This window comes from Mastigoproctus giganteus, chromosome 2 (genome assembly GCF_048544385.1).
Source record: "Mastigoproctus giganteus isolate SK-2022 chromosome 2, ASM4854438v1, whole genome shotgun sequence".
Lineage (NCBI taxonomy): Eukaryota > Metazoa > Arthropoda > Arachnida > Uropygi > Thelyphonidae > Mastigoproctus > Mastigoproctus giganteus.
Window position 1 is genome coordinate 192,345,217 of NC_143576.1, and position 25,717 is coordinate 192,370,933.

At 37.8% G+C, this 25,717-nt stretch overlaps 1 protein-coding gene across 1 annotated transcript in view; it reads right to left on the bottom strand.

Annotated features, from left to right (window-relative positions):
• LOC150089867 (uncharacterized) overlaps positions 1-25,315 on the bottom strand; it is a 180,381-nt gene extending 155,066 nt beyond the window's left edge. Inside the window, exon 1 of the mRNA XM_090389681.1 lies at positions 25,161-25,315. Within this exon, the coding sequence (XP_090245807.1) occupies positions 25,161-25,306 (146 nt within the window). The 5' untranslated portion in view covers positions 25,307-25,315. The remainder of the gene's footprint in view (positions 1-25,160) is intronic.
• Positions 25,316-25,717: the final 402 nt, after the last annotated feature.

Here is a 25,717-nt window from a genome sequence, read left to right on the forward strand (position 1 = left end):
GTTCGGGAGCACAGGTTTTGAGAACAAGTGGAGAAATACCATCGGGACCTGGAGCTTTCTTAGCATCAAGATTCGTCAAAATCCATATGACATCCTTTTGACGGAAGACCACAGGACGAATTGAATGGAGCATGTTGGGAATGGTGGGAAGTGTTTTACCAAGATCATTAATACATGAGTTGGAAGAAATATGGGATGCTAGTAGGTCAGCTTTATCCTTGGCTGAAGTGGCAACAGAACCATCTGGTTTTGACAGAGGTGGGAGAAAAGATGGGCAAAAGTTGCACCAGTAGCTTTGGCAAGAGATCCGAATGATCGGCTACCATTTGGGCAAGAAGCAAGTTTTCTACTCTTAGCCTGTTCAAACACTAGTTTGGACTGATTAATAACTGCTTTACAATTGTTGCGAGCTTTGGTGTAGGCAGAAAATGAAACTGAAGAATTATAAACAAGCCAATTACGATATGCAATATTCTTCTCTTGAACAGCCTTAGCACATTTATTGGAAAACCAAGGTTTAGATAAAGGACGAGATTTTAAAGTACTGTGTGGGATAAAGGATTCCATTCTTGCAAGAATAATTTCACTGACACGATATGAGCAAACGTTGGCATCAGAAGTTTTGAAACAGTAATCCGACCAAGGAAAAGAAATCTCGCAGGTCATCCCATTTTGCATTCTTGTAATGCCAAACAACACGAGGTTGGGAATAGCCGTGAGATAAAGGCTCCATTGGAAGAAGTGAATCACCAAGTTGTGATCTGAAGTGCCTAAAGGACCACTCCCTTCGACTGTGTACTTAGAAGGGTTGTTTGTGAGATGATCAAGTGTGTTGGCCGTATTATTAGGATTGTCCAGTATTCTTGTAGTAACTGAACAATCTGTGCAAGGTCATTAGTAATTGCAAAAGCCTCAGCATCTCGACCAGCTGGGTCGGTGTGACTAGAAAACGGAAGCCAGCTAGAGTTGTGAACATTAAAATCACCAAGGAAAATTACCTCACTGTTAGGAAAGTTGGACTGGAGAAAGTCAAGTTGCAAAGAGGGGAAGTCAAAGAGCTCCAAGTGATTAGTGGAGTTGGGAGAACTGTAGAGACAACAGATGAATTTGACACAATGAGGTAGAGAGATTTTAAGCCAGAGAAGGTCAAAGAGAGGAGATTCCAAATTGCCAAGTCTCTGAAAGGGAATATCAGAACAGACATATGCACAAGTACCACCTTTGAGGCGAAAGGAATCATACAGCAAATAATTTAGGCAACTGAGATGAGCAGTAGTTGAATCAACCGATAACTGAGATTCTGTTAGAAAAAGTACATGGGGTTTGGCAGACTGCAAATGGAAATGGACATTGTTGAGATTAGAATTGAGACCACGTATATTTGTGAAATGAATTAGGAAGTGTTTGGGAGGTTTAGATCTTTTCGCAGATAAGCTTGCTCTATTAGTTTGACAATTCATGGTGTATTCAATGGTAAGAAAAAGTGGGTGGGACATGCTGTATGAAGTAATGAAATTTTTTGGATAAAGCGTATACATGGTAAGAATATACCCAGATCCTTGACATAACGTGGCCTCGAGAATGCCCCCCGCATACACACTACTCGGACTCCCTCCAGTCACTATCTGGCAGAGTAGAGGTAGCAAGATTATACACTAGCTGATCCGAAAGCCTCCTAGACAGTTACCAATAGGATTGGTTTTGTGTACTAACTAGCGGCAGGCCTGCGAACACCGTTTTAGAGCTGTACCTTCGAAATGTAAGGAATATTGGATCTCGCCACGATGTTCATCATAACCTCAGAAGTCATCAATCATACTGCATGATGGAAGAGATGGGGAAGGGTCGACCAGAACTTAGCTCTAGAGACTAAACATGGGTTCCACCACTTCAAGCCTCCAATAAGAAAAGTTGTGGTATTGCACCGGTTGATAAGAGTCATCTACCACCTAGTACTGCCTGGTAAAATATAGGGGCGACATTCTTCATTGTGGTGTGGGCACCACATCTCTACCCCTGCTTACGTTGGTTCACACCTGGGTAGTCACCCACCATGTACTTGTGCATGGAGTTATACCCAGGTTTACTAACAGTCCCACCATCGTGAAGGTGCAAGCAGAGGATTTGGCTGTCACAGACTGTCAGGACTTAGCCGAAATTGGGTCCACTTGACTTGAGTGTCACCCGAATATCAGTTCCCTCAATGTTTTAGACCCCCAGGTAGCAAGTACAGCTTGTCTGGCATATCTGAGAGAATGTCTGTGACAACCTCATGGACCAAGGATGTGGTAGTCATTCCCTGACATTTCTGCATCCTCTGTATTTGGTGGTCACGGGCTCGAACCCCAGTTTAATCAAAAAGCGTGTGCTACGGAGTGCTGCTGCTCCTGCCCACCTGGCCAGCTATACAGCAATCACACATGAATTTGTTAGGAGGTAATCTTTCTGACCAATTTGATTGAACAATATTGCAGTAAGTAACAAAGGAACAGGCTGCAAAAATTAATTCCTGCTTAATGCCTTTTCTATAGATACTTCCATGGGCACTGTTCTTCTGAACTGGCTTCTAAATTCCCCCCACCCTTTAAACTGAACTGAACCTGTGCTGTAACCACTCAGTATCCTTTTACTGTCCAACTTCCAACTCATAGAAGCAACTTTTTTTTCTTCCTCATTTATTGCTTAAACTTCCACTTTCTCCCTGATCTATACAAGTATTACTTTTGTTTCTTACAAATAAAGTAACTGAACCTTGTTGATGAACAATATTTTTAAATGATTTTAACTACATTTTTCATGAAACAATCTCTGCACAGCTATCAGAGCCATATCTCATCACTTTCAACAATTCATTTGTGTTAAATTTATTTTCAATTCTTTAGCTGAAATGAAAAGGACCCAGAGAATGACCCACGGCAGTGGATCATTGCTCTTGCCCCAGATTTTGAAAACTAAAAAAAATGAAATGGGAGAGGCTATTTTACTCAGGGCCCATTCTGGCTCTCAATACCCATACTGAAGGAGAGGTTGAGCCTATTTTGAACCCACAGAAGAAATATGAAATAGCAATTCTCATTTTTCATTGGATAGATACATTAATTCTATAAAGGAGAAATTTTCTCAATTACAAATGCATTACAACATATTTTAGTTCCTTTAATATTTTTGCTTTAAAAATCACTTAATCCCAATAATGTATTCAAGATTTGGCAAAGAAAACTTGGACAACAAAGCCTACCTCATTTTGGATACTGCACCTGAACAACCAGTTACTTGAAGAATCTTACTAGTACTATTCAAATTATGTTTCTGCAATGAAATATCACAATCTGCATTCAATCAGACTGTGATTGTTTTGAATAAAAATAAAACCATTTTTCAGCTCCTTCACTTTGTGTTCTTTTTTACTGCACCAGTACAAGAGCTTTACTACCACATCTGGTAGATAACATTAGGTAATTTTGATATATCTTGAGGTTATCACTGAATCACATACTGTAACATAACCAGCTGAACAGCAAGGCAGCAAAACCAACCAAACAGTATCTCAGTACGTATTCCCTATTTATACCAATTATTTCAACTTGAAAATATTCAAATATAAGTTGTGCTTTTCAAGAACACATATACACAGAGGCCCTCTACTTATAGAATGTTAGCAACAACCTACACCTGATTTATGTGTCAGCTTTTTTCATTATAAGTGAATTTCCTACATCATATTTTTAATAACAATCCCACATACCAAAGTTACTGAACACTAGAGTATTCAGCAAATATTACAAATAATGTACAAAAGATATTACTTTTCCTTACCGAAGTAGCATCATCTCAATACTTGGAAATGTCACTCTGCATGTCTAACAAACTGCTAGTTATAGGTAAATACATAGATGATGAAAAATAGAGATGTCATAAATTTAAAGTTTTTACATATAACTGTTTAAAGGATTTCCTACACATATCTGATCATAACTATTTTAAGATTAGGTTAGTATGTTTAGGTTGCATTACAATATGCTCGTTCTTCAAACAAAACCTAACCTAATTTGACTTGATAAATACAAGTTTTGACAATAAAGTTCCTGGACTGGTGCTGTTGCAGCCATGCTTGATGGGTTTGAAAATAAACAAAAGTGGTATATAGCTCAAACTTCCTCCAACAGATGCCGGTACAAAGACTGTGGTAGGCTAACAGGTTGCAAGTAACAACCATGATTTTGCAACAAACGAATTTGTTGTCATGATTTTGCAACAAATGAATACGAAATGTGGCTTTAAACTGTTAAATCTGCAACAGAAACATGAAACGTTAAAAACTATTTATGGTGATGAAGTCATACCAGTATGTTTGAATGGTATTAACAGTTCAAAGATGGATGTGAGAATGTTTGGATTACCCAAGAAATGGACATCCATCAACCTCTCTAAATGAAGAGAGTTGAAACAGTTCAGAAAACTGTGGAAACAAATCATTTGACCCTCAGAATTATGGCTGATGAGTAGAACATGAATAAGGAGATGATTTGTCAAATTCTGCATGAAGATTTAAGGAAAAGGACAGGCATTTCTGATGAAACACGGCACTGTACAGATCAACCATCCAGCATATTTTTTTTTTTTTTTTGATTTGGTAGTTGTTGGCGCATCGGCTTCTGTGGCCATATTGCACCTCCCAAGGTTTTTGCAGTACTTTGATCCAAGCCCGAGGCAGGAATCGAACCCGCGACCTTTGGGTTGCCGGGCAGGTACTTACCCACTCGGCTAGCCCGGTCGGCCATCCAGCATACTCTCCCAATCTAGCAGCAGAGGACTTCTTCCTCTTTCTCAAGGGGAAAACTACCTACTTTAGAATAGTATAATAAGTGCATTCAATCAGATTGTGATTGTTTTGAATAAAAATAAAACCATTTTTCAGCTCCTTCACACTTCGTATTCTTTTTTATTGCACCAGTCCAAAAACTTTACTACCAAATCTTGTAGATAACATTAGGTAATTTTGATATATCTTGTGTAATTATCGCTGAATCGCATACTGTAACATAACCTTAAAACATAAAATTCTGTGATTTTTCGAAAAATTTCATTTTGCTAATTTTTTTTTTAAAATAAATACTTAAAAAAATTACAAATTCTTATTTTAAGCCATGCAGAAATAAGTTTCCCAATATTGTGCAGCCCTGTATACCAACATTTTACAAGAAATGTTGTGAAAAATAAAACCTCTGTATATAAATATTTTTAAATATTATTTTATAATTAATAAAATACTCCAAACTGCAGTATCATACCATTTCCACAGTTTAATTTCTCTCAAAAATTCCCCTAAGTGGGCAATTTTGAAAACACCAGCTGGTTTCTCTAGCTATGAAAATACTATTTTTTCTTTAAAATTATTAAAGAAACAGCCAGAATGCAACTGTATCTCGAATCCATAATATCCGTTGGCCTCGATCGATTATCCAATATTCCAATCTTCCTCAGCACATCCCCTTCAATTATATCCTTTAAACTCTCTTTCCCCAAATACATGTCCGAGCCAATTCTTCCTTTTCCTTATAGTCTGTACCATAATTTGATTTTCTTCTGCTCACCTTAATAATTCATTTCTAACTCTATCCATTTTACCCTTTCAGGCCTCCTTTAATGCTCACCTCAAAAGCTTAAATTCTTCTGATAACTTCCTTTAACATCCACCTCAACCCATAAAGCATGGCATTTTACATAAAACATTTAACTCGATATACATTTTTACTTAAATATCTGCTTTCTTTTCAAACTGTTATCTTACAACAATTTTAGTTCTAATTTCCTAGATACTATATCACTAATTAACACTCTGCCAAAATACTTCTATTTAGCCACTTCAATTATATTTATACACTAGAACTATAATCATGCATTTTAATAGCGAGTTCCTTTTCATCATAAATTTAGCCCTGACAAAATTTATTCACATCCCATATTCTTCACAACTTTCTTTAAGTCATTTGAACAAAATCTGTAACCCTTTTTCTAAGTCAGATATCCACATCATATTTTCAGCAAATCTCACAACCAGTACAATTTCTTTCCCGATATTTACACCCACCATTTCTCCTTTACCTCTATTATTATCTCCTTTGCCTCTCTATTATCTCTACATATATATTAAATCTCCACTAATCTCCACTAACATTAAATCTCCACTAATCTCTACTAACATTAAATCTCCACTAATCTCCATGCACAAGTACATGGTGGATGACCACCCAGATGTGACCCAACATAACCAGAGGTCGAGGTGTGGTGCCCACACCACATGGAGGAATGCCACCCCTATATGTTACCAGACAGTACTAGGTGGTAGATGACTCTCATCAACCGGTGCAATACCATCACTTTGCTTATTGGAGGCTTGAAGTGGTGGAACCCATGTTTAGCCTCTACAGCTAAGTTCCGGTCAACCCTTCCCCATCTCTTCCATCATGCAGTATGATTGATGACTTTTGAGGTTATGATGAACATCGTGGCAAGATTCAATATTCCTTACATTTCGAGGATACAGCTCTAAAACGGTGTTTACAGGCTAGCCACTAGTTAGTACACCAGACCGAACCTATTGGTAACTGTTTAGGAGGCTTCCGGATCAGCTAACGTATAATCTTGCTACCTCTACTCTGCCAGATGGTGACTGGAGGGAGTCTGAGTAGTGTGTGTGCGGGGAGCATTGCCGAGGACACATTATTCAAGGATCTGGGTATATTTTTACCATGTGTATGCCATATCCAAAAATTTCATTACTTCATACAGCATGTCCCACCCACTTTTTCTTACCATTGAATACACCATGAATTGTCAAACTAATAGAGCAAGCTTATCTGCGAAAAGATCTAAACCTCCCAAACACTTCCTAATTCATTTCACAAATATACATGGTCTCAATTCTAATCTCAACAATGTCCATTTCCACTTGCAGTCTGCCAAACCCCATGTACTTTTTCTGACAGAATCTCAGTTATCGGTTGATTCAACTACTGCTCATCTCAGATGCCAAAATTATTCGCCGTATGATTCCTTTCGCCTCAAAGGTGGTACTTGTGCACATGTCCGTTCTGATATTCCCTGTCAGAGACGGCAATTTGGAATCTCCTCTCTTTGATCTTCTCTGGCTTAAAATCTCTCTAGCTCATTATGTCAAATTCATCTGTTGTCTGCACCGTTCTCCCAACTCAACTAATCACTTGGGGCTCTGTGACTTTCTCCAGTCCAACTTTCCTAACAGTGAGGTAATTTTCCTTGGTGATTTTAATGTTCACAACTCCAGCTGGCTTCCGTTTTCTAGTCACACCGACCCAGCTGGTCGAGATGCTGAGGCTTTTGCAATTGCTAATGACTTTGCACAGATTGTTCATTTACCTACAAGAATACCGGACAATCCTAACCATACAACCAACACGCTTGATCTTTTTCTCAAAAATAACCCTTCTAAGTACACGGTCGAAGTGAGAGGTCCTTTTGACACTTGAGATCACAACGTGGTGATTGTCTCTTCACCAATGGAGCCTTTATCTCATGGCTATTTCCAACCTCATGTTGTTTGGCATTACAAGAATGCAAAATAGGATGACTTGCGAGATTTCTTTTCTTCTTTTCCTTGGTCGGATTACTGTTTCAAAACCTCTGATGTCAACGTCTGCTCAGATCGTGTCAGTGAAATTATTCTTGCAGGAATGGAATCCTTTATCCCACACTCCACTTTAAAATCTCGTCCTTTATCTAAACCTTGGTTTTCCAATAATTGTGCTAAGACTGTTCAAGAGAAGAATGTTGCATATTGTAATTGGCTTGTTTATAATTCTTCAGTTTCATTTTCTGCCTACACCAAAGCTCGCAACAATTGTAAAGCAGTTATTAATCAGTCCAAACTAGTGTTTGAACAGGCTAAGAGTAGAAAACTTGCTTCTTGCCCAAATGGTAGCCGATCATTCGGGTCTCTTGCCAAAGCTACTGGTGCAACTTTTGCCCATCTTTTCTCCCACCTCTGTCAAAACCAGATGGTTCTGTTGTCACTTCAGCCAAGGATAAAGCTGACCTACTAGCATCCCATATTTCTTCCAACTCATGTATTAATGATCTTGGTAAAACACTTCCCACCATGCTCCATTCAATTCGTCCTGTGGTCTTCCGTCAAAAGGATGTCAGAAGGATTTTGACGAATCTCGATGCTAAGAAAGCTCCAGGTCCCGAAGGTATTTCTCCATTTGTTCTCAAAACCTGTTCTCCCGAACGTACTCCTGTTCTATGTCCCCCTTTTTCATTTTCTTATTCCAAAGGTGTTTTTCCTTCTGCTTGGAAATTTGCTGATATCCAGCCAGTTCCTAAAAAGGGTGACAAATCCCTCCCATCCAATTATCGTCCCATTGCAATTACTTCTACTCTTTCTAAAGTAATCGAGAAATCAATTAACTGCCAACTTTTAAACTACCTAGAAACCTTCCGTTTGATCAACAATCGCCAGTATGGATTCCGTCAGTGTCGATCCACTGGTGATATTCTGGCTTATGTTACCCATTTATGGACTAATTCAATGGAAAGGTTCGGTGAAACACAAGTAGTTGCTCTTGACATCTCAAAGGCTTTCGATTGTGTCTGTCATAAAGGTCTTCTAAACAAGTTTCCATTTTATGGTTTGACAACTGTTTTTCGTAATTGGTTATCCAGTTTTTTCTCTGATCGCTCACTCAGGGTGATGGTAATGGCTCTCTGTCTTCTAACTTCTCCACTAATGCCAGTGTCCCCCAAGGTTCGATTCTTTCCCCCACTCTTTTCCTCTTGTATATTAATGACCTTCTTCCATTTCCTGGAAATCCTATCCATAGTTTTGCCAACGATAGCACATTGCATTCCATTTTCCATTTTGAGAAACCTTGCCCTGCTCAATCAGCTTCAACTTCTCGAAAATCTGCTACCAATTCCTTAAATGCCAATCTTCAGGTAATTCTCCAGTGGGGCAATGACAACTTAGTTGATTTCAACCTTTCTAAAACTCAGTCTTGTTTTATATCTCACAAAAAGGATTCTTCTGCTTCTATGCTTATCTCTGGTGACACTCCGATTTCTAGGCAAAATGGTATCTCTCTTTTGGGGATTACCCTGACTTCTAATCTCTCTTGGCACAAGCACATTACAAATATTGCTTCCTCTGCATCTAAAAAACTTGGTTTTCTCTTTTGCTTTCGGCGTTACTTTTCTTCCAAACATCTGCTCACTCTGTATAAATCGTAAATCCACCCTACCATGGAATATTGTTCCCACATCTGGGGTGGAGCCCCCAGAACGTCTCTCAGGCTTCTTGATTCCATTCAGAAGACGGCAGTTAGGTTAATTAATGATTCATCTTTAACAGAGTCTCTCCACTCACTGTCTCATACTTCCATGGGTACTGTCTTCTGAATTGGCTTCTATAATTCCCGCTGTCTCCTTCAAAACAGTCAGACCACGTGCCGCCACCAGCCAACATCCATTTACTGTCCACCTTCAAACTCACAGAACCAACTTTTCATCTTTCTCGTTTATTCATTCAACTGCCGTTTTCTGGAACAACCTTCCTTCATACACATTTCCTGAAAATTACAGTCTACAGAAGTTCAAGCCCAATGTCAACAAATATCTTCTTTCATCTTCTCAACCTCCAATCCAAGAACGGTACTAAGTGCTATAAGTTCTAGTACTTCTCGTGTTTGGGGTTTACTTAAAAAAAAAAAAAACCTTCCATAACTATTTCTCATCAAATACTTTTAAATACTTCAATCATCATAGTCTATCAAGTCTGTTAGCTGAAATTAGTTTATTATCAAAATAATAACAGTAGTTTATCAAAGTTACTAGTCTGCCTTCCACTTCAAATCAAAATTCATAGTTAACCCTTTTAAGCATTTATTTTTTCATTGGTTTTTCACCAGAAACTAGTGTGCATGTGTTTTTCCACTCATCTCTCTAATGCTGTAGTTTCGGTTTCATTGGTTCATTAGCAATGCAGGCTATAATGCACCAATTTCCATGATGCAGTATTATTTTCTACATCACTTGATTTAATTTCATCATGAAAAAAAAAAACAATCTCTAACAGTTCTTTTGTATCAGTGATCAGCATCATATCATCAGCAAATCTCAATGTCTACACAATTTATCTCCCATCTTTGCACCCACCCTCTTTCCATTGGCTTTTTACCTCTACATATATACAATGAACATTGCTGGGGGAAGGAGGAGGGAAGACAGCTGGATCGAAAACCAGAGAATTTCTTCAATGTTGGCTTGTGTAGGCCCATATCATCCCAAATTTAACCAGAGCAAAACGAGGCCAACCGGTGACAACACTTATACAATTTTCAAGGCTAACAATCAATGTGCATGCAGTTAACATGAGTGGCCAGTGCAATGATGAATCAGTTTGGTGTGACATAAGCACTGGGAAAGCAAAAATAAGAGTAGGGTACGCTATTGGCGGAATGACTCTGATGAGTACAACGAACAGCTGTATAGAGAAACAGAGGGCCAGTAGTAGTCGTAGGCATATATGATGCAAAAAAGCAAGCTTATATAGCATAAACCAAAAAAAAAACACCATTTTACACATCCATGCCATCTAAAAGTTTGTCCAGTTCCTCCTTGAATTTATTTAAGGAGGAACTATCAATTTTCATGACAAATGGAACTTTGTTCCGGCAAACCAATACCCACTGGCTAAATGCAAATTTCTGCACATTTATTCTACAACTGCCTTTCCTCAATTTGAATTTATGCCCCCTCAGGTTCATAATCTGAACAAGAGGAAGAATCTCATCAGAATTGAGCCTGCTCAACCCATTCAAGGCCTTATACACCTCACCAAGATCACCTCACAGATGCCTAGTCTCCGGATGCTGCAATTGGCAGAACAAGTCTTTCTTGGTAAGAGGACCCCTTCGTTCCCCTTACCAATCTTGTAGCCTTTCTCTGTACTTGCTCAAGCAATTCTACATCCCTCCTAAAATGGGGCTTCCAGACCTTATATGACAAGTGAAGAGAGATCGGTAAAAAATAGGAAGCAAATGATATGTTTGATGCAATGTCTTTATTTTTAACATCTTTAAACATTTTAGCAGCCACAAAAAATTTGGTAATTATTCACCATGAATATTTCATCACCCAGGTCCCAGCTAATGAGTATAATGCCACTGTCCCACCTTATTTACTAGTTCCACATAACTGGGAGCAATTGGAGACAGAGCACACCTCACATTGTATTCAGGATTCAGCAAACAGTTTCATTTTGTGCTCTTTATGAAGGCAAGAGTGGAAAATCTTACTTCACACACATAGGTGCTTGGAAATGGCAATAACTGCATCACGGCCTCCCCAGCTACCACAGGATATTCATAGTAAATTGAATTAACCAGAAAGACTCCAAATGGTCCTTCTTTTCTTCAAATAAGATTTTGGACTGACTGCTTGACCTAAGCTCCATCATTTGCCCTACAAAACCGTCAACATTATGGTTTTAATGAAATCCACGAACACTACCAGGGATTTCAGTCAAGTCACAGAGAAATAGATTTACAACCCACTGATATATAGACCTTTCTAGTTCAGGAAAGTATTCCTTGAAACAAAAGATAGTTTTGTTAAGTGGGTACTAGTAGTAGTGGCATGTGATGCAAGAAAGCATGTGTATGAGCTTATGCAGCATCAGCCAAAAAAAAATATATATATCACACCATTCCCTCCAAATGCCTGTCCAGTCCCTCCTTAAACTTATTCAACCTATCAACTTTCACAACGACAGATGGAAGTTTGTTCCAGCAATTAACCACCCGCTGGCTAAAGGCAAATTTCCGGACATCTATTCTACATCTGTCTTTTCTTAATTTGAATTTATGCCCCCTTAGGTTCGTAATCTGAACAAGTGGAAGGATCCCATCAGAATTCAGCGTGCTCAACCCATTCAAGGCCAGTGAAATCAACTCCATCAGCATCCTCCAAGAACAAAGAAAGGGTGGGGAAGGAAGCAATTTTATGTTGCTTTGCCTTTTTTAGCCAATGCTCTAGCTTTTCTCGAAATGCTGTTATTTTTTCACTTGCAGAAATCCTATTTTCCTTTTTTCCTACTTCACACACATTTTTTCACTTGCAGAAATCCTGAATTGCATCTCAATTCAGTTCTCAGTTCCTAAAAGCAATTCAGAACATTCCCTCTTGAGAGCCAACAGGTCTCCACGTAGAAAACAAGGTTCTTATGTAATGAATCAGTTTTGGAACACAAGGTTTTGAAGTCTCGTGTTTAAAGCACCTGCCTTGATTAAGTTCACTATGGTAATGATGTTTTTCATGTCTTCCTCTAGTTCAGGAAAAAGACCTTTGATGGCCAGAGCTTGGCAGTGAATCATACAATGTGTTGACAGAATTTTGGGGTTGTGTTGCTTTGTATGAGCTATAAAGCCTGAACACTGACCCAACACTGAGCCAGTGCCATCACTGTTAATCCCCACACAGGAATCCCACGTTAAACCTTCTTTGCTAAAAAATGCATGAATAGTGGAATATGTCAATTCCTGTACAGGTCATTTTCAAAGGCTTGCAGCAAAGAAGATCTTGTTCAATTGTGGTTTCAAACTTATAACGGACATAGACCATCAACTGCAAGTCGTTGCAGACATCAGTGGTTTCATCCAGTTGAATGCCAAACTTACCACTCCGATAACGATACGTGAATAAGTTCTGCCTTTATGTTTCCAGCAATGATTAATTCAGTGAGTAACGGTATTATTGGACAATGGTACTACTGCCACTTTTCGTGCTTGTTCAGACACACACATTATTTCATTGATACGAATAGCAGCAGCTGGCCGGATGAGCATTTCTCCTATTGTGTGTGGCATCTTTGATTTTGCAATTTTGCATCCTTTTGATTAATTGCTTTGGAATCCTTGTTAGTAAGTCGCTGCTTCTTTATAATCCCTTCTAAACGAAAATATGACGGAGGATTGGACAACAGTGTTGGATGTATCCACCTTCATATGGTCTTGGAGTTTACTCTTTTTCAATGAGTCACTGAAATCAACTGATTTCAGTTGATTTCAGTGACACATTGATTGCATGGAACGGCAGAGCACACAACACATTGTGGTTTCACAACTCCCTTGTCTTCGATATAGGTGAAACCTAGCTCAATGAAGTCTGGCACATAAGGACTTTTGGTAGCACTCGTTCTGGTTAAGAAAAAAGATGAAAATTAGGATTTAAATATTCATTATATTATTTGAAATAAACTAAAAATAATATAATGAAGTTTATAAATGGTTCCGTACACATTTGGAAAAGGTGTACGGAACCATTTATAAACACAGCCAGCATGATAAATACAAAGGGTACTAGGAAAGTTTTGCAATATGACGCAACAATGAATCACAGGAAGCTGCTTGTTGCTGCATGTTGAGACATGTTCATACGTGCATAGTAGCCGCCGCCGCACCAAGTCGATGGGCTCAATTATTCATTAGTAGTGAGAGTGTAAAGTGCTTGCGATGGCATCGTGGTCACGAAATGAGATAAGGACAGTTTTGCAATATAATTTCGTGCGTGGTTTAACCATAGACCAGTGCTTAGAAGAAATGACTCTTGCACTAGATGATGATTGTCCACATCGTACAACGATATTCAGGTGGTATAGAGAATTCCAAAGGGGAAATTTCACTCTGGAGGATTCTGAGAGGCCGGGAAGACCAAGAACGTCAGTTACGGAGGAAAACGTTACTGCTGTGAGGAAAATGCTTGACGAAAACAGGCGAGTGACCTACCAACAGATAGAGGATACTTTGGGCCTAAATGCACCAGCAATTCGTTCAATTCTGCAAGATCATTTGCACATGAAGAAACTTTGTTCTCTCTGGGTGCCGCATCAACTGACTGAAGAGCAGATGACACGACGTGTGACTTGGTGCCGGGAGATGTTAAAAAAGTTTGATAAGGGACAATCTCGGTATGTGAACAACATCGTGACAGGTGACGAGACTTGGCTGTACTATTACGATCTGCCGACCAAGGCTCAAAACAAAGTTTGGGTCTTTGATGATGACGACACACCCGTAATTGTCAGAAAATCCCGATCTGTAAAGAAGAAAATGATAGCGGTATTTTTCAAATCGAGTGGAATTGTGGAACGTGTCGTTTTGGACACGCAGAAGACAGCCACAGCTAAGTGGTATACTGAACAATGCCTGCCTAAAGTCATTGGATCTATGAAGAACCTGCGGCCAAAGTCAAGAATGGACACCTGGTACCTCCATCACGATAATGCTGCAGCTCACCGCGCCAAAGCCTGCACCGAATATTTGACCATGACAGGACTGAAACTTCTCGAGTACCCTCCCTAGAGTCCAGACCTTGCTCCCTGCGACTTTGCACTGTTCCCGCATGTGAAAATGAAGCTAAAAGGGAGGCGGTTTTCCAATGATGAGGACCTTCTACGGGCTTGGGACAACGAGTGTGCTTTACTCCCTAGTGAAACTTGGCAGACCTGGTTTAAAGATTGGTTTCGGAGGATGGAAAGGTGTATTGAATGTAGAGGAAATTACTTTGAAAAAATTAAATAAACAAAACTGTATTGCAAAACTTTCCTAGTACCCTTTGTAGATCCTAGCAACACGCTGCACCTAAAGTTTACACTATATGACTAGACTCGCTAGTACGTATAGACATATTTTGTCAATTCTCCACGTGCATGCGAGAGGGGCAAAAATGATTGAATCTAATAACAAGCATATGGCATATTTATTAAATAGCAAATAAATACTTGTTAGGCTGTTTTAGAGTATCAGTGCACATGGACTGATCACTTTTTCTTCAGAGTACTTCTACACTTTTACGGTAAACTCTAATGTGTATTACGAGGTGTGTTGTTACCAAAAGAAAAACCACTTTTACCCAGGTTTGGGAAGCACTGCCTTATACAAAAGGTATTACACCTCCTTATCCCTACTAGCAAAATTCCTGTATATCATTGACAACACCCCATGACCTGCTCTGGCAGCATGTCTGCACTGCTCAGAAGACTTCGGAGCTGACTGTGCAATTACTCCCAGGTTTTTTTCATTTTCTACCACCCTGTGATTTGATCAACACTCCAAAGTAACAGGCACGATATGGTCATAGCAGCCCTTGTGCCAATAAATCCCAATCCAACAACAATCCTAAGTGCAGTACTACACAGTTGGTATATCACTCTGCGGTTACTCCTATCCATATGCAGTACTTTGCTTTTATCAATGTTAAATTTCAATTGTCATTTCTTAGCCCATCTACCCAAGTTGGGTAGATGGGCTTGATCCTGTTGCTGTAGCACACTGTCGTTACTATCATTAACAATTCTACCAACCTTAGTAACATTCTGAAAACTTGGATATTAAGCCTGATATACCTTCATCAATATCATTGATTAGTATACAAAACAACAGTGGGCCCAATGCCAAACCCTGGGGAACTCCAATAACAACATTAGTCCACGAAGAGCAGTGTCCATTGATTACCACTGTCTTCTCCCAATCAACCACCCTTTTATCCATTGTAGCAACTTGCCCTTAATGACACACTGCTCCAATCTGTACAGTAGTTTTCCATGTGCAACAGTGTCAGAAGCTTTCCCGAAATCCAAGTACATGATATCAAAATAATTTTTTGCATCCAGTCCTTTGTAACCACATCAATGTATCTAATCAAATTTGTCAGGCAACACTTTTCTTTAACAAACCCATGCTGTGTCTGAATTATTACTGCAGTCTTGTAATTACTAGTGTCACCCTTTGGGTGTCAGGGATACATCTGCACATCTCCGGTCCATGGGGACTTCCCGAGTCAAAGGATGCTCTGGTAATTATGTCAAAGGGTGTGCTTACTTCCTTTGCCACCTCCTTTAATATAACTGGATAGATCCCAACCACAGCAGTTGCCTTTCTTATATTTAATTTCAACAATTTCTCCTGCACTTTGCTCTCAGTTATTACAAAATCATTAAGCTCCGTTAGAGTTTAATAAGCTTCTGTCCTCCATTTCCCTACAGAATTCCTCATGTGTGAATGTAGATGCAAAATACTCATTCAGTTTGTCGGCTATGTGAGCAGGATCATCAACAGTCAAACCATCAATATCATGTGGACCAATCTGATTTGTCCCCTTCTAGAGTTTACATGAGTAAAGAAGTCCTTGCTGTTTTTCTTGGCATCCTTTCCCAAAGATTTCTCATAATCTACCTTTGTTTGCCTAACCTCCTTTGTGACTTGATTACAGACTAGCTTATATCTCCCATAGGTTTCTGTGTCTCCTGATAATTTATATGCATTCCATGCATTTTTCTTCTCTGCCATGAGTCTCATCAGTTCATCTGACATCCATTTAGGCCTAAACCTTGAACAGTATTTCTGTTCAAAAACCTAGTAGCTTCCACAATTAATTCCTTGAATTCTTCCCATTTAGACCTTGCTGTCAGTAACATTATCAATTGGTCCCACTGTATAGAATTTAAAACTGTCTCATACCACTAGTAAATCAGGATATCTTATGAGGGATTTTAACTTTTCAGATAATGAGTGGAACTTGTGAATTGGTCAATCACACACAAACAAGACTTGTGGATTTATTGGATGATTGTTTCTACAGCAGCATGTTAGAGAGGCAACAAAAGGTAGTTACGCTCTTGATCTGATTATCAGCAGTGATTACTGATGCATTAAGAAATTGCAGATAAAAGAACGACTAGGTGGCAGCAATCACATTGTACTGATTTGAGATTTACTTAAAGATGTAGCTACCATCAAGGGTAAAGGGAGGGGTTTTTACTTTCGTAAAAGAGACTACACTGGTCTCAGAAGTATTTAAAATCTATACAGTGGGACCAACTGATGATGTTACCATTAACAAATTCTAAATGGGAAGTATTCAAGGAATTAATCTTTGAAGCTTTCATACCAACTAAGAAATACCCTTCAAAGTATAGGCCTAAATGGATATCAGATGAACTGATGCATAAAAATTATTGGGCGACATGGAATGCTACAGTAAATATCTACTCGTCTGTAACCAAGTCACAAAGGAAGTCAGATAATCTCTGGCGAAGGATGAAAACACTTCTTTACTTATTGTAAACACTAGAAGAAAGAAAGGGCACGAATCAAATTGGTCCACTTGATATCGATGGTTTGACCGTTACTTATTATTGCTACTCATATGTAGCAGTAATAAGTATTACTGCTACACATGGGTAGCAGTAACCACAGAGTAACGTACCAACTGTGTGGTACTACACTCAGAGTACTGGAAAATGAGAAAGACCTGGGGGGTATTGGGCGGTCAGATATGAAGTTCTCTGAGCAATGCTGACAGGATGTTAGCACAGCTTGTGGGGTTTTTGTCAGTGATATACAGGAATTTTGTAAGCAGGTATTATTGCCTTATACAATAATCCTATTGTATAAAGCAATGGTCAGGCAACATCTTGGTCTGGTGGTCTCATTTCAGCTTCCTGAAATGAAATGAGTACAGCAAGGAGATTGGTGAGCAGAACAAAAGAATGCTCTTACTTAAAAAGAGCTTCAGTTCTGAAAATTGGATCATCTTGAAACTAGGAACATGCGAGCTGGTCTGATTTAGTTTTTTTTTTTTTTTTTGTTAGTTGTTGGCGCATCGGCTTCTGTGGCCATAATGCACATTGAGGCATTTAAGGCTTTGATTGGATTGAGCAAGATCAATGCTGATGGGATTCTTCCTCTTGCTCACACACACACACACACACACACACACACACAAGTGGGCTATTGTGTTGTTGGTATATGATTTTATTGGCACTTCACACATTAGCAACAATGTCCATTGTGCCAAAGACAGCATGAGGGGGCACAAATTCAAATTGAGGACTGTTGCAGAAGTTTGTCTTTAGCCAAGGTGGTTGATTGTTGGAACAAGCTTCTATCTGTTGTCGTGGAAGTTGATAGTTTAAAAAAATTCAAGGAAGACCTAGGAAAACTATTGGTTTTTTTTTTTTTTTTTTGGTTGATGCTGTATAAGCTTGCTTTCTTGCACACTTGCCACTGCTAATGCTAAAACAATAACAAACAATCCTGATACCTAAAAAGGTTTCAGGGCTAAAAGCCTCAGACTAATACCTATATAAAAAATAAACATAGCTGCATAATCTTTGAAGTGTAATGAAAATCTCTAATATATGAACAAATTCCATTGAGTTCCCCCAAAATGTGTGTGTGTGTGTGTGTGTGTGTGTGTGTGTGTGTGTGTGTGTGTGTGTGTGTGTGTGTGTGTGTGTGTGTGTGTGTGTGTGTGTTCATAATAGGGTTAAATAGTCAACATACTTTCGCAATTGTTATTCCAAATCATAATAAATGAAATAGATATTCCTGGCAGGTTAAAAATCAACTTGCATGAAAGCTGATTTAAGGAAATCAAATGACATGTTCTAGGAAGTTTACTTATTTATGCTTTGAAGTAGTCAAAAAAAAAAAAAATCCAAGCTGAAGATTTAATATTTCACTGAACTAACCCATTAAAATGCCAACTGAAAATATATGCTCCCTATAAGTTAAAGGAAAGAAATACACAGATGATTCATATCATAACACAGCTTTTTGGTCTTTCCTTGGGGCAGTGGTGGAGCACACATGGATGAAAAACATGCTAATGTATTCAATTCTGACTAAGGAAACAAAAAAAAAAAAAATTTAACATTTAAATCAAGTTTACATATATACTAATCCATTTAAAATGAAGCTCTTCATATTTAAGAATAAATGAAATTTTTAATTTTAGAGGGGAACAGGTATTCAGTGTGTTATCAGACACTCAGTCTAAAACACTGATGGATCCAATATCTTTCTATTACAGAAGATTTAGGAGAAGTCCAGTTGGCCTGCTACCCTAAAATCCACTCATGCACACCTTCTCGATGGTAAGCCCTGTTATGTCACTTAGGTAGCAACGAATGTGTAGAGTGGTTCTCTTCAAGATGCCTGGTCAGCATGAAGAGGAAAAGACCAAACCCTCCAGCACATGACAGCACAACAAAACAAATGGCCCTCAGTCCCCAGCAGCTTTCACTCCCCCCTCTTATGGCAGTGAGAGGATCAGAGTGGAAGCAGAGGGTGCTAAGAATCTCTGGGTACAACCAGGCTGCCATGCACGGAAACTGAACTTGGCCTGTTACAACGAAAGATCGCTCATCGGTGAAGACAGGATATTAGAGCTGGAAAAGGAACTTGAAAACGTGAATTGGAACATAATCAGTTTGGCTGAAACAAGAAGAAGAAATGAATCACATAAGTTTATCAAGTGGAAATCTGCCGTTCACCAATGGAAAGAGTGAAAAGAGTGAAGGTGGGGTTGGCTTTCTGGTTCATAAGGATATAAAACAACATTTTGGAATTCAAAAGTACATCAAGAGTGTCAAGACTAATACTCAGGATTTCTAAGAGGTCCAAGCTAAAGGTTATAATGATTTATGCACCAACATCGAGCCATGATGAAGAGGTTGAAGAAATGTACACCGAAATTGAGTCTTCCAGATGAGCAGAAAACCCACTACACTATCATTACTATGGGGGACTTCAATGCTAAGGCTGGAAAAAGACAAAACAGCACAGAAAGGGGAACTATAGGAAATTTTGGACTTGTTGAAAGAAGTGAAAGACTTTGCAGAATTTCAGGGACTGTCAGTAATGAACACTTTTTTTCAAGAAAAGGTTGAACAGAAAGTGGACATGGAAGAGTCCAAATGGATTAACAACTAATGAAATAGACTTCATCCACACTAACAGAAGATATATTGTGAATGATGTTACCGTCCTGAATAAGGTAAATGTTGGAAGTGATCACAGAATGGTAAGATGCACACTTGATATAGATATAGGAAAAGAAAGGAAAAAATTGACTTGAGTAAATAATACGAAGGTCTTTGAGATAACAGAAGAGGAGAAAAAGCAGTATGTACTAGAACTTAAGAACAAGTTTGAGCTTCTGCAGACTGATCGGGACCAAGATATCGACAAGGAATATCACAAGGTCCTGACAGTGATAAAGCCTATAGGGAAAAAGAAATCCAAAGAAGAAAAAATTAGTCAAGAAACACTTATGATGAACCAAAGGCGACAAATGAAGAGCAAGATAAACACTGATAATGAGAAAATTGAGTATACTGAGTTATGCAAAGCCATTAGAAAGAGACTCAGAGGACATAAGAAGATTTAACACAAGAAAAGTAGAACAAGCATTAAGGGAAAACAAAGGATTTAAATCAGCAGCCATGAGCAGTAATACAGAAAGACAAATGATACTGAAACTGAAGAATAGCAAGGATGTACTTATAAATAGCAGAGAAGGCATAATTCAATAGCAGAAGACTACTATAGAGAACTATACAAGAACAAGGGAATGATGCCAGCAGATGGATTGCAAATTAGTAATATATACAACATGCCCGATATTCTTCCTGCTGAGGTAGAACATGCGTTAAAGAAAATGAAGAATCAGAAAGCTCCAGAAAGAATCAGAAAGGGAAGATGAAGTTACTGTAGAGTTGTTAAAATTGGGAAGAAGAGACAACACAAAAACTAGCAAGACTCTTCACAAAATGCATTAGAAAACGTGTGATGCCTAAGGAGTGGAATAATGCAATCATAGTTTTGCTGCATAAGAAAGGAGATAAATCAGAAATTGGAAATTATAGACCAATTAGCTTGTTATCCCACATCTACAAGTTGTTCACAAGGGTCATTACTAACAGATTATAAAGAATACTTGATGAGAATCAACCGAAAGAGCAAGCTGGCTTTAGGAGAGGATTCTCAACTATGGATCACCTTTTAATTTGACCCCTCCAAGTAGATAAGTTATTTTGGGGTTGCTATTTCACAGCTAATGGAGAAAGCAAATGAATATAAAAACACCATTATGCCTGGCATTTGTGGATTATGAAAAGGCATTTGACTTCATGCAGCATAAGGCAATGTTTCGGGCACTGGGAAGACAAGGCATAGATACCCCACATATTATGATTTTGAAGAAAATATACGAGAATGTTACCTCCTTTATTAGACTAGACAAAGACAGTAGGAAATTTAAAATTGAGAAAGGAGTTCGACAAGGAGACACTATCTCCGAAGTTGTTTACTGCTGCCCTTGAAGAAGCTTTCAGAAGATTAGACTGGTCGCAGAAAGGAGTCAATGTGGAGAGTACCTAAACCATTTACAATTTTCAGATGACACTGCGGTCATAAGCCATGATCCCAAAGAACTAGAGGAAAATCTTAATCAGTTATGCACAGTTAGTAAGGATTTTGGACTAAAGATGGCTATGGCTAAAACAAAAGTAATGATGAACAAGTATGACACAGAAAGAGACAATGATTGAAGGAGCAGTAATTGAAAAGGTGGAGTCATATACTTATCTGGGACAAGTTATTAGCTGTAATAATGATAAATGGCTGGAAGTCAAAAGAAGAATAAATTCTGGATGGATAGCATTCAGGAAATATAGTCACATACTGAGGAGCAACATCCCAGTTTGTCTGAAACATAAAATAATGAACCAATGTATACTCCCCACCATGACTTATGGAAGTGAAACTTGGGCACTCACCAAAAGAATGGAAGAGAAGCTGGGAACTACACAGCGAAGAATGGAACGAATTATATTGGGAATCAGACTGTTAGATAAGAAGAGAAACACATGGATTAGGCAGCAAACTCAAATGAAGGACATTCTTATCAAAACTGCAGAACTAAAATGGTCTTGGGCAGGACACATAGCTCGAAGACATGATGACAGATGGACTAAGAAAATAACAGAAGAGTACCCAAGAGGAGCTACAAAAAAACCCAGAAGACAATGGCAGAGATGGATAGATGAAATTCATGAGTTTGTGGGTAGTAAATGGGTGGCCATTGCACAAAAGAGAAGGAACTGGAAAGTTGCTGGAGAGGCCTTCAACCAGCAGTAGATTGAAAATGGCTGATGATGCATAAGCAAGCCACTATTCTCTTAGGCATTAGGCTAAGCCTCACAAACCACTCCATTTGTTTTCTGAATCTTATTACCGTTTTAAACACAGACTGAGCAGCATGTTCATTGTTGAACATTTTAAGTTTTTTACTCTTAGGAGTGCCACTGTGCATGCCAATAATCCTTTCATAAGTTGTTCACTCATTATTTGATAAATCATTTTCAAGAGATTGAGAGTATTCTCAACAAATCAAATAGCTGCTCTAAACCAGTGATGACAGAAGAAAAATTAAGAAGTTCAGGTTTGCACTTAAATTCTATAAGGAAGTCAAAAAATTGAAAGGAGTGGTATCAGTTGTTATATGGGCGTACATGTAGGACAATGAAATATTAATACTGTATGCATATGCAAGGTCTTGAGAAATAGCAACCTCAAAATAACTTATATATTTGGAGGGGTCACATTAAAACAGTAAAGGAACAAAGGGATCTGGGAGTTTGAGTTTTTTTATGAAAATGTAAACAGGCAGTCAGGAAAGTCTGTAGTGTCCTATCAGTGATTTATCGAACAATAACCTGTAGAGATAGGGAGGTCATAATCCCACTGTATGAGGCAAAATTGTAGGACCACATTTGGAATACTGTATCCAAGTATGGAGACTTCTCTGAAAAAAAAAAAAATACTGAGCTTCTTGAAAGGGTCCAAAGAAGGGCAATTCGCATGGTGAGATCAGCAAAAGGTGATTGTATGAGAAAAGACTTCCATTACATTGGCCACAGAGCTTGGCAACCAGCACCTTAAAGGGGATTTGATTGTTATTTATAAAGCTCTGAGAAGAGTTAGTAAAATGAGTGAGGCAGAATTTTCAGTGTTATAAAGAATTCCAAACTAAGGACCACAAATTCAAATTATAGAGGAAGAGGTTTAAACTAGATTATAGGAACTTTTGTTTTAGCCAGCAAGTTGTTGATTGTTGGAATAAGTTGCCTTAGTAGGTAGTTGAGGTTGACAGTTTGAAGAAATTCAAAGGTCAACTGGACAGCTACCTACATGAGGAGGAAGTGCATAATTTGTATTTTATCTACTTTTTTTCTATGGCTTCCTTGCACTATATGGCTAATACTAATATCACATTCAAGTGGTCCATGAACTAAAAGATCCTGACAGGATGCAAAAGTACTACAAATGGCTATGTAATTTTACACACAACGAAATCAATACCCTACACTAGAGGTTCACAAACTTTCTCAGTTCAGGACACCCTTAGGGTCTCAATTTTTTCACAGTGCCCCTAGGTCAAAAGAAATACCTAACAGTTCCGTTTATTAAGTAGTTAGGTCCAAGCAACTTAGTAATGTTGAAACTGTGAACTACCCCAAGCTAGTAGTTTGTGCGGTGTCTGACAGATGTCGAGTGCTTTGGTTTTCCCACGGTACCCTAGACTATGTTTTGTCCTCTGCTTGGCTAATAAACAAAATAATTGCATCTGGAGTTCTTCTACGAATCCCCACATTTTTATACCAAGTTAAAATATAAATGCAGTATGTTGTCACAAAAGCATATTGTTAGGCCAATGTCTTTAAAAATAAATAAATACAAAATAAAATGAAAAATCTGCCACAATTTTTTGAAAGACGACGAAAGCTATTGCTAGTTACAACTAGATGGTGCCACCTGCCATATCATAAATTGAACTAGGAATCTACTGGAGGAATTTTTTTTTTTTTTTTAATCGCTACAGGATTTCAAAAGGAGAATTATGGCCACCATGTTCCCTTTTTTCTTTTTCTTGTGGGGAGATTAAAGGAAAAGATGTATAGCAATGATCTGCATTCAATACATTAACTTAAACACAACACTGAACAGGTCCTTTGGCAAATGACTGAAGTTGTCACAAGGTGTACAATATGATAAACAGGGCAGATGAATGTTTATGTGCACAAGGTAAACATTTTCAACACCTATGATTAATATGTAGATGTACAAAAGCATTGGCATTATTAATAAATAAATCAATTTAAATTTTTTTTTAAATTGGCATTAATTAAATTCCTACATATGTTTCTGTTTTAAATGGATAATCCTCTATTAAATATAAAATTTAATTAATATCTGAGGAGAAGATAATTTTATATTAAGCTAGAAGTCAAAAAAAAGTCTTCCAAAAGCAAAATGCTCTGCAATGCTCTGTACTTTAGCAATTTAAAATGGTTTACTGTGATCTTGAAATTATCATTTGAAATTACATTTTTTAAATGTTAATGAACAAAAAGATGTACTGAAATATTTGAATATTGCAGTATTCCATACAACAGTAACACAACAAAAAAATATATGTGTGTGTGTGTGTGTGTGTGTGTGTGTGTATATATACACACACACCCTGTCAAAATTTTAACAAACTCTGCATGTGTACTAAAAGTAAAGTGAAGGGTTCAATGTTACTACAAAAACACAGAACACACAAATTCAGACAGTTGATATTCTGGGCACTCATAATGTTCAAAAATCCTTTGTCAAAATACTTTTCTCCTTAAAACCTGAATTTCACAACTTCATGAAAGCTACTGAACGTTTTTGGTGTACAATATTTAAAAAATAAATTTGGTTTCTATTATATGATGTTTGCTTCAAAACAAAAAAAAAAAAAAAAAAAGTTTTATTTACATTTCAAGTAAATAGCACAAGAGAAAGTAAATAGAAATGTTGCAACAAAATATCATTCCAAACTTATACCTTAGAAATACAACAATACTTAAACCTCATATTTAGATAACTATCTGTATTCTAGTCTAAAGGAATGCTCTTGTACATGATAAATCAATAACTAAAGAAAATTCCGAAAGTTGGTTTCTTCATTTACGAGACTTTTGTGTAAAGCCACAGTACTGACAAAGTGAATAGCAGCACATCTGAGAAACAATACAGATATTGACTATCAACACACGTCAAAACACTAATCTTTTATAATGAAATAGTACAGTATACAAATAAACTCTTCGATAAAATATAAAATCACATCATTTCTATGCTACGCAATATAATTGCAGTTAGGCTTAGTACCGCTCATGTTTTAAATTCTCCATTTTTCAATCAACGTAATATTTAGTAAACAATAACATTATTTAAAAAGGATACACTTGAAGGCGCTGGCCCATATCTTGGATGAAATTTGCTGCTTGTTGTCTATACGAAAGTTCCTTGTCTGCATCTATTCCGAATTTTCGACTCGGAGTACTTGCAACTTGCTCTTTCGTAAAATACCATCTTTCAGCCGCCGCCATTTACGTAGCTCCGAGACAGTCAGTTTCGTTGTGATCTCGCAGTTAACTATTAAAAGTTTTCTATTTTTCATTAAATTGGAATATCAAACATATATTTTCTTTGTGTAAAATATATTTATTGTATTTATAAATCATTATTAAATTTGGTATCATAGAGTTCCTAAAAATTAATATATGTACCACGTAACATCAACTCATTTTAGCAATTCGTCATCATTGTCATATACAGTTCCGAAATACATCCAGTAAGTATATAGTAGGGGTAAACAATAGGTCCGCATCTTAACTGCTGACGAATTTTTCATGGAGCGATATAAATCTAAGTCAGTTATCTGTATAAGCAATTGTTTTAGTTTTGCACTTTTGTACGTTTCCTTAAGGTGAAGAATATAACATATAGTGATTTTTTAA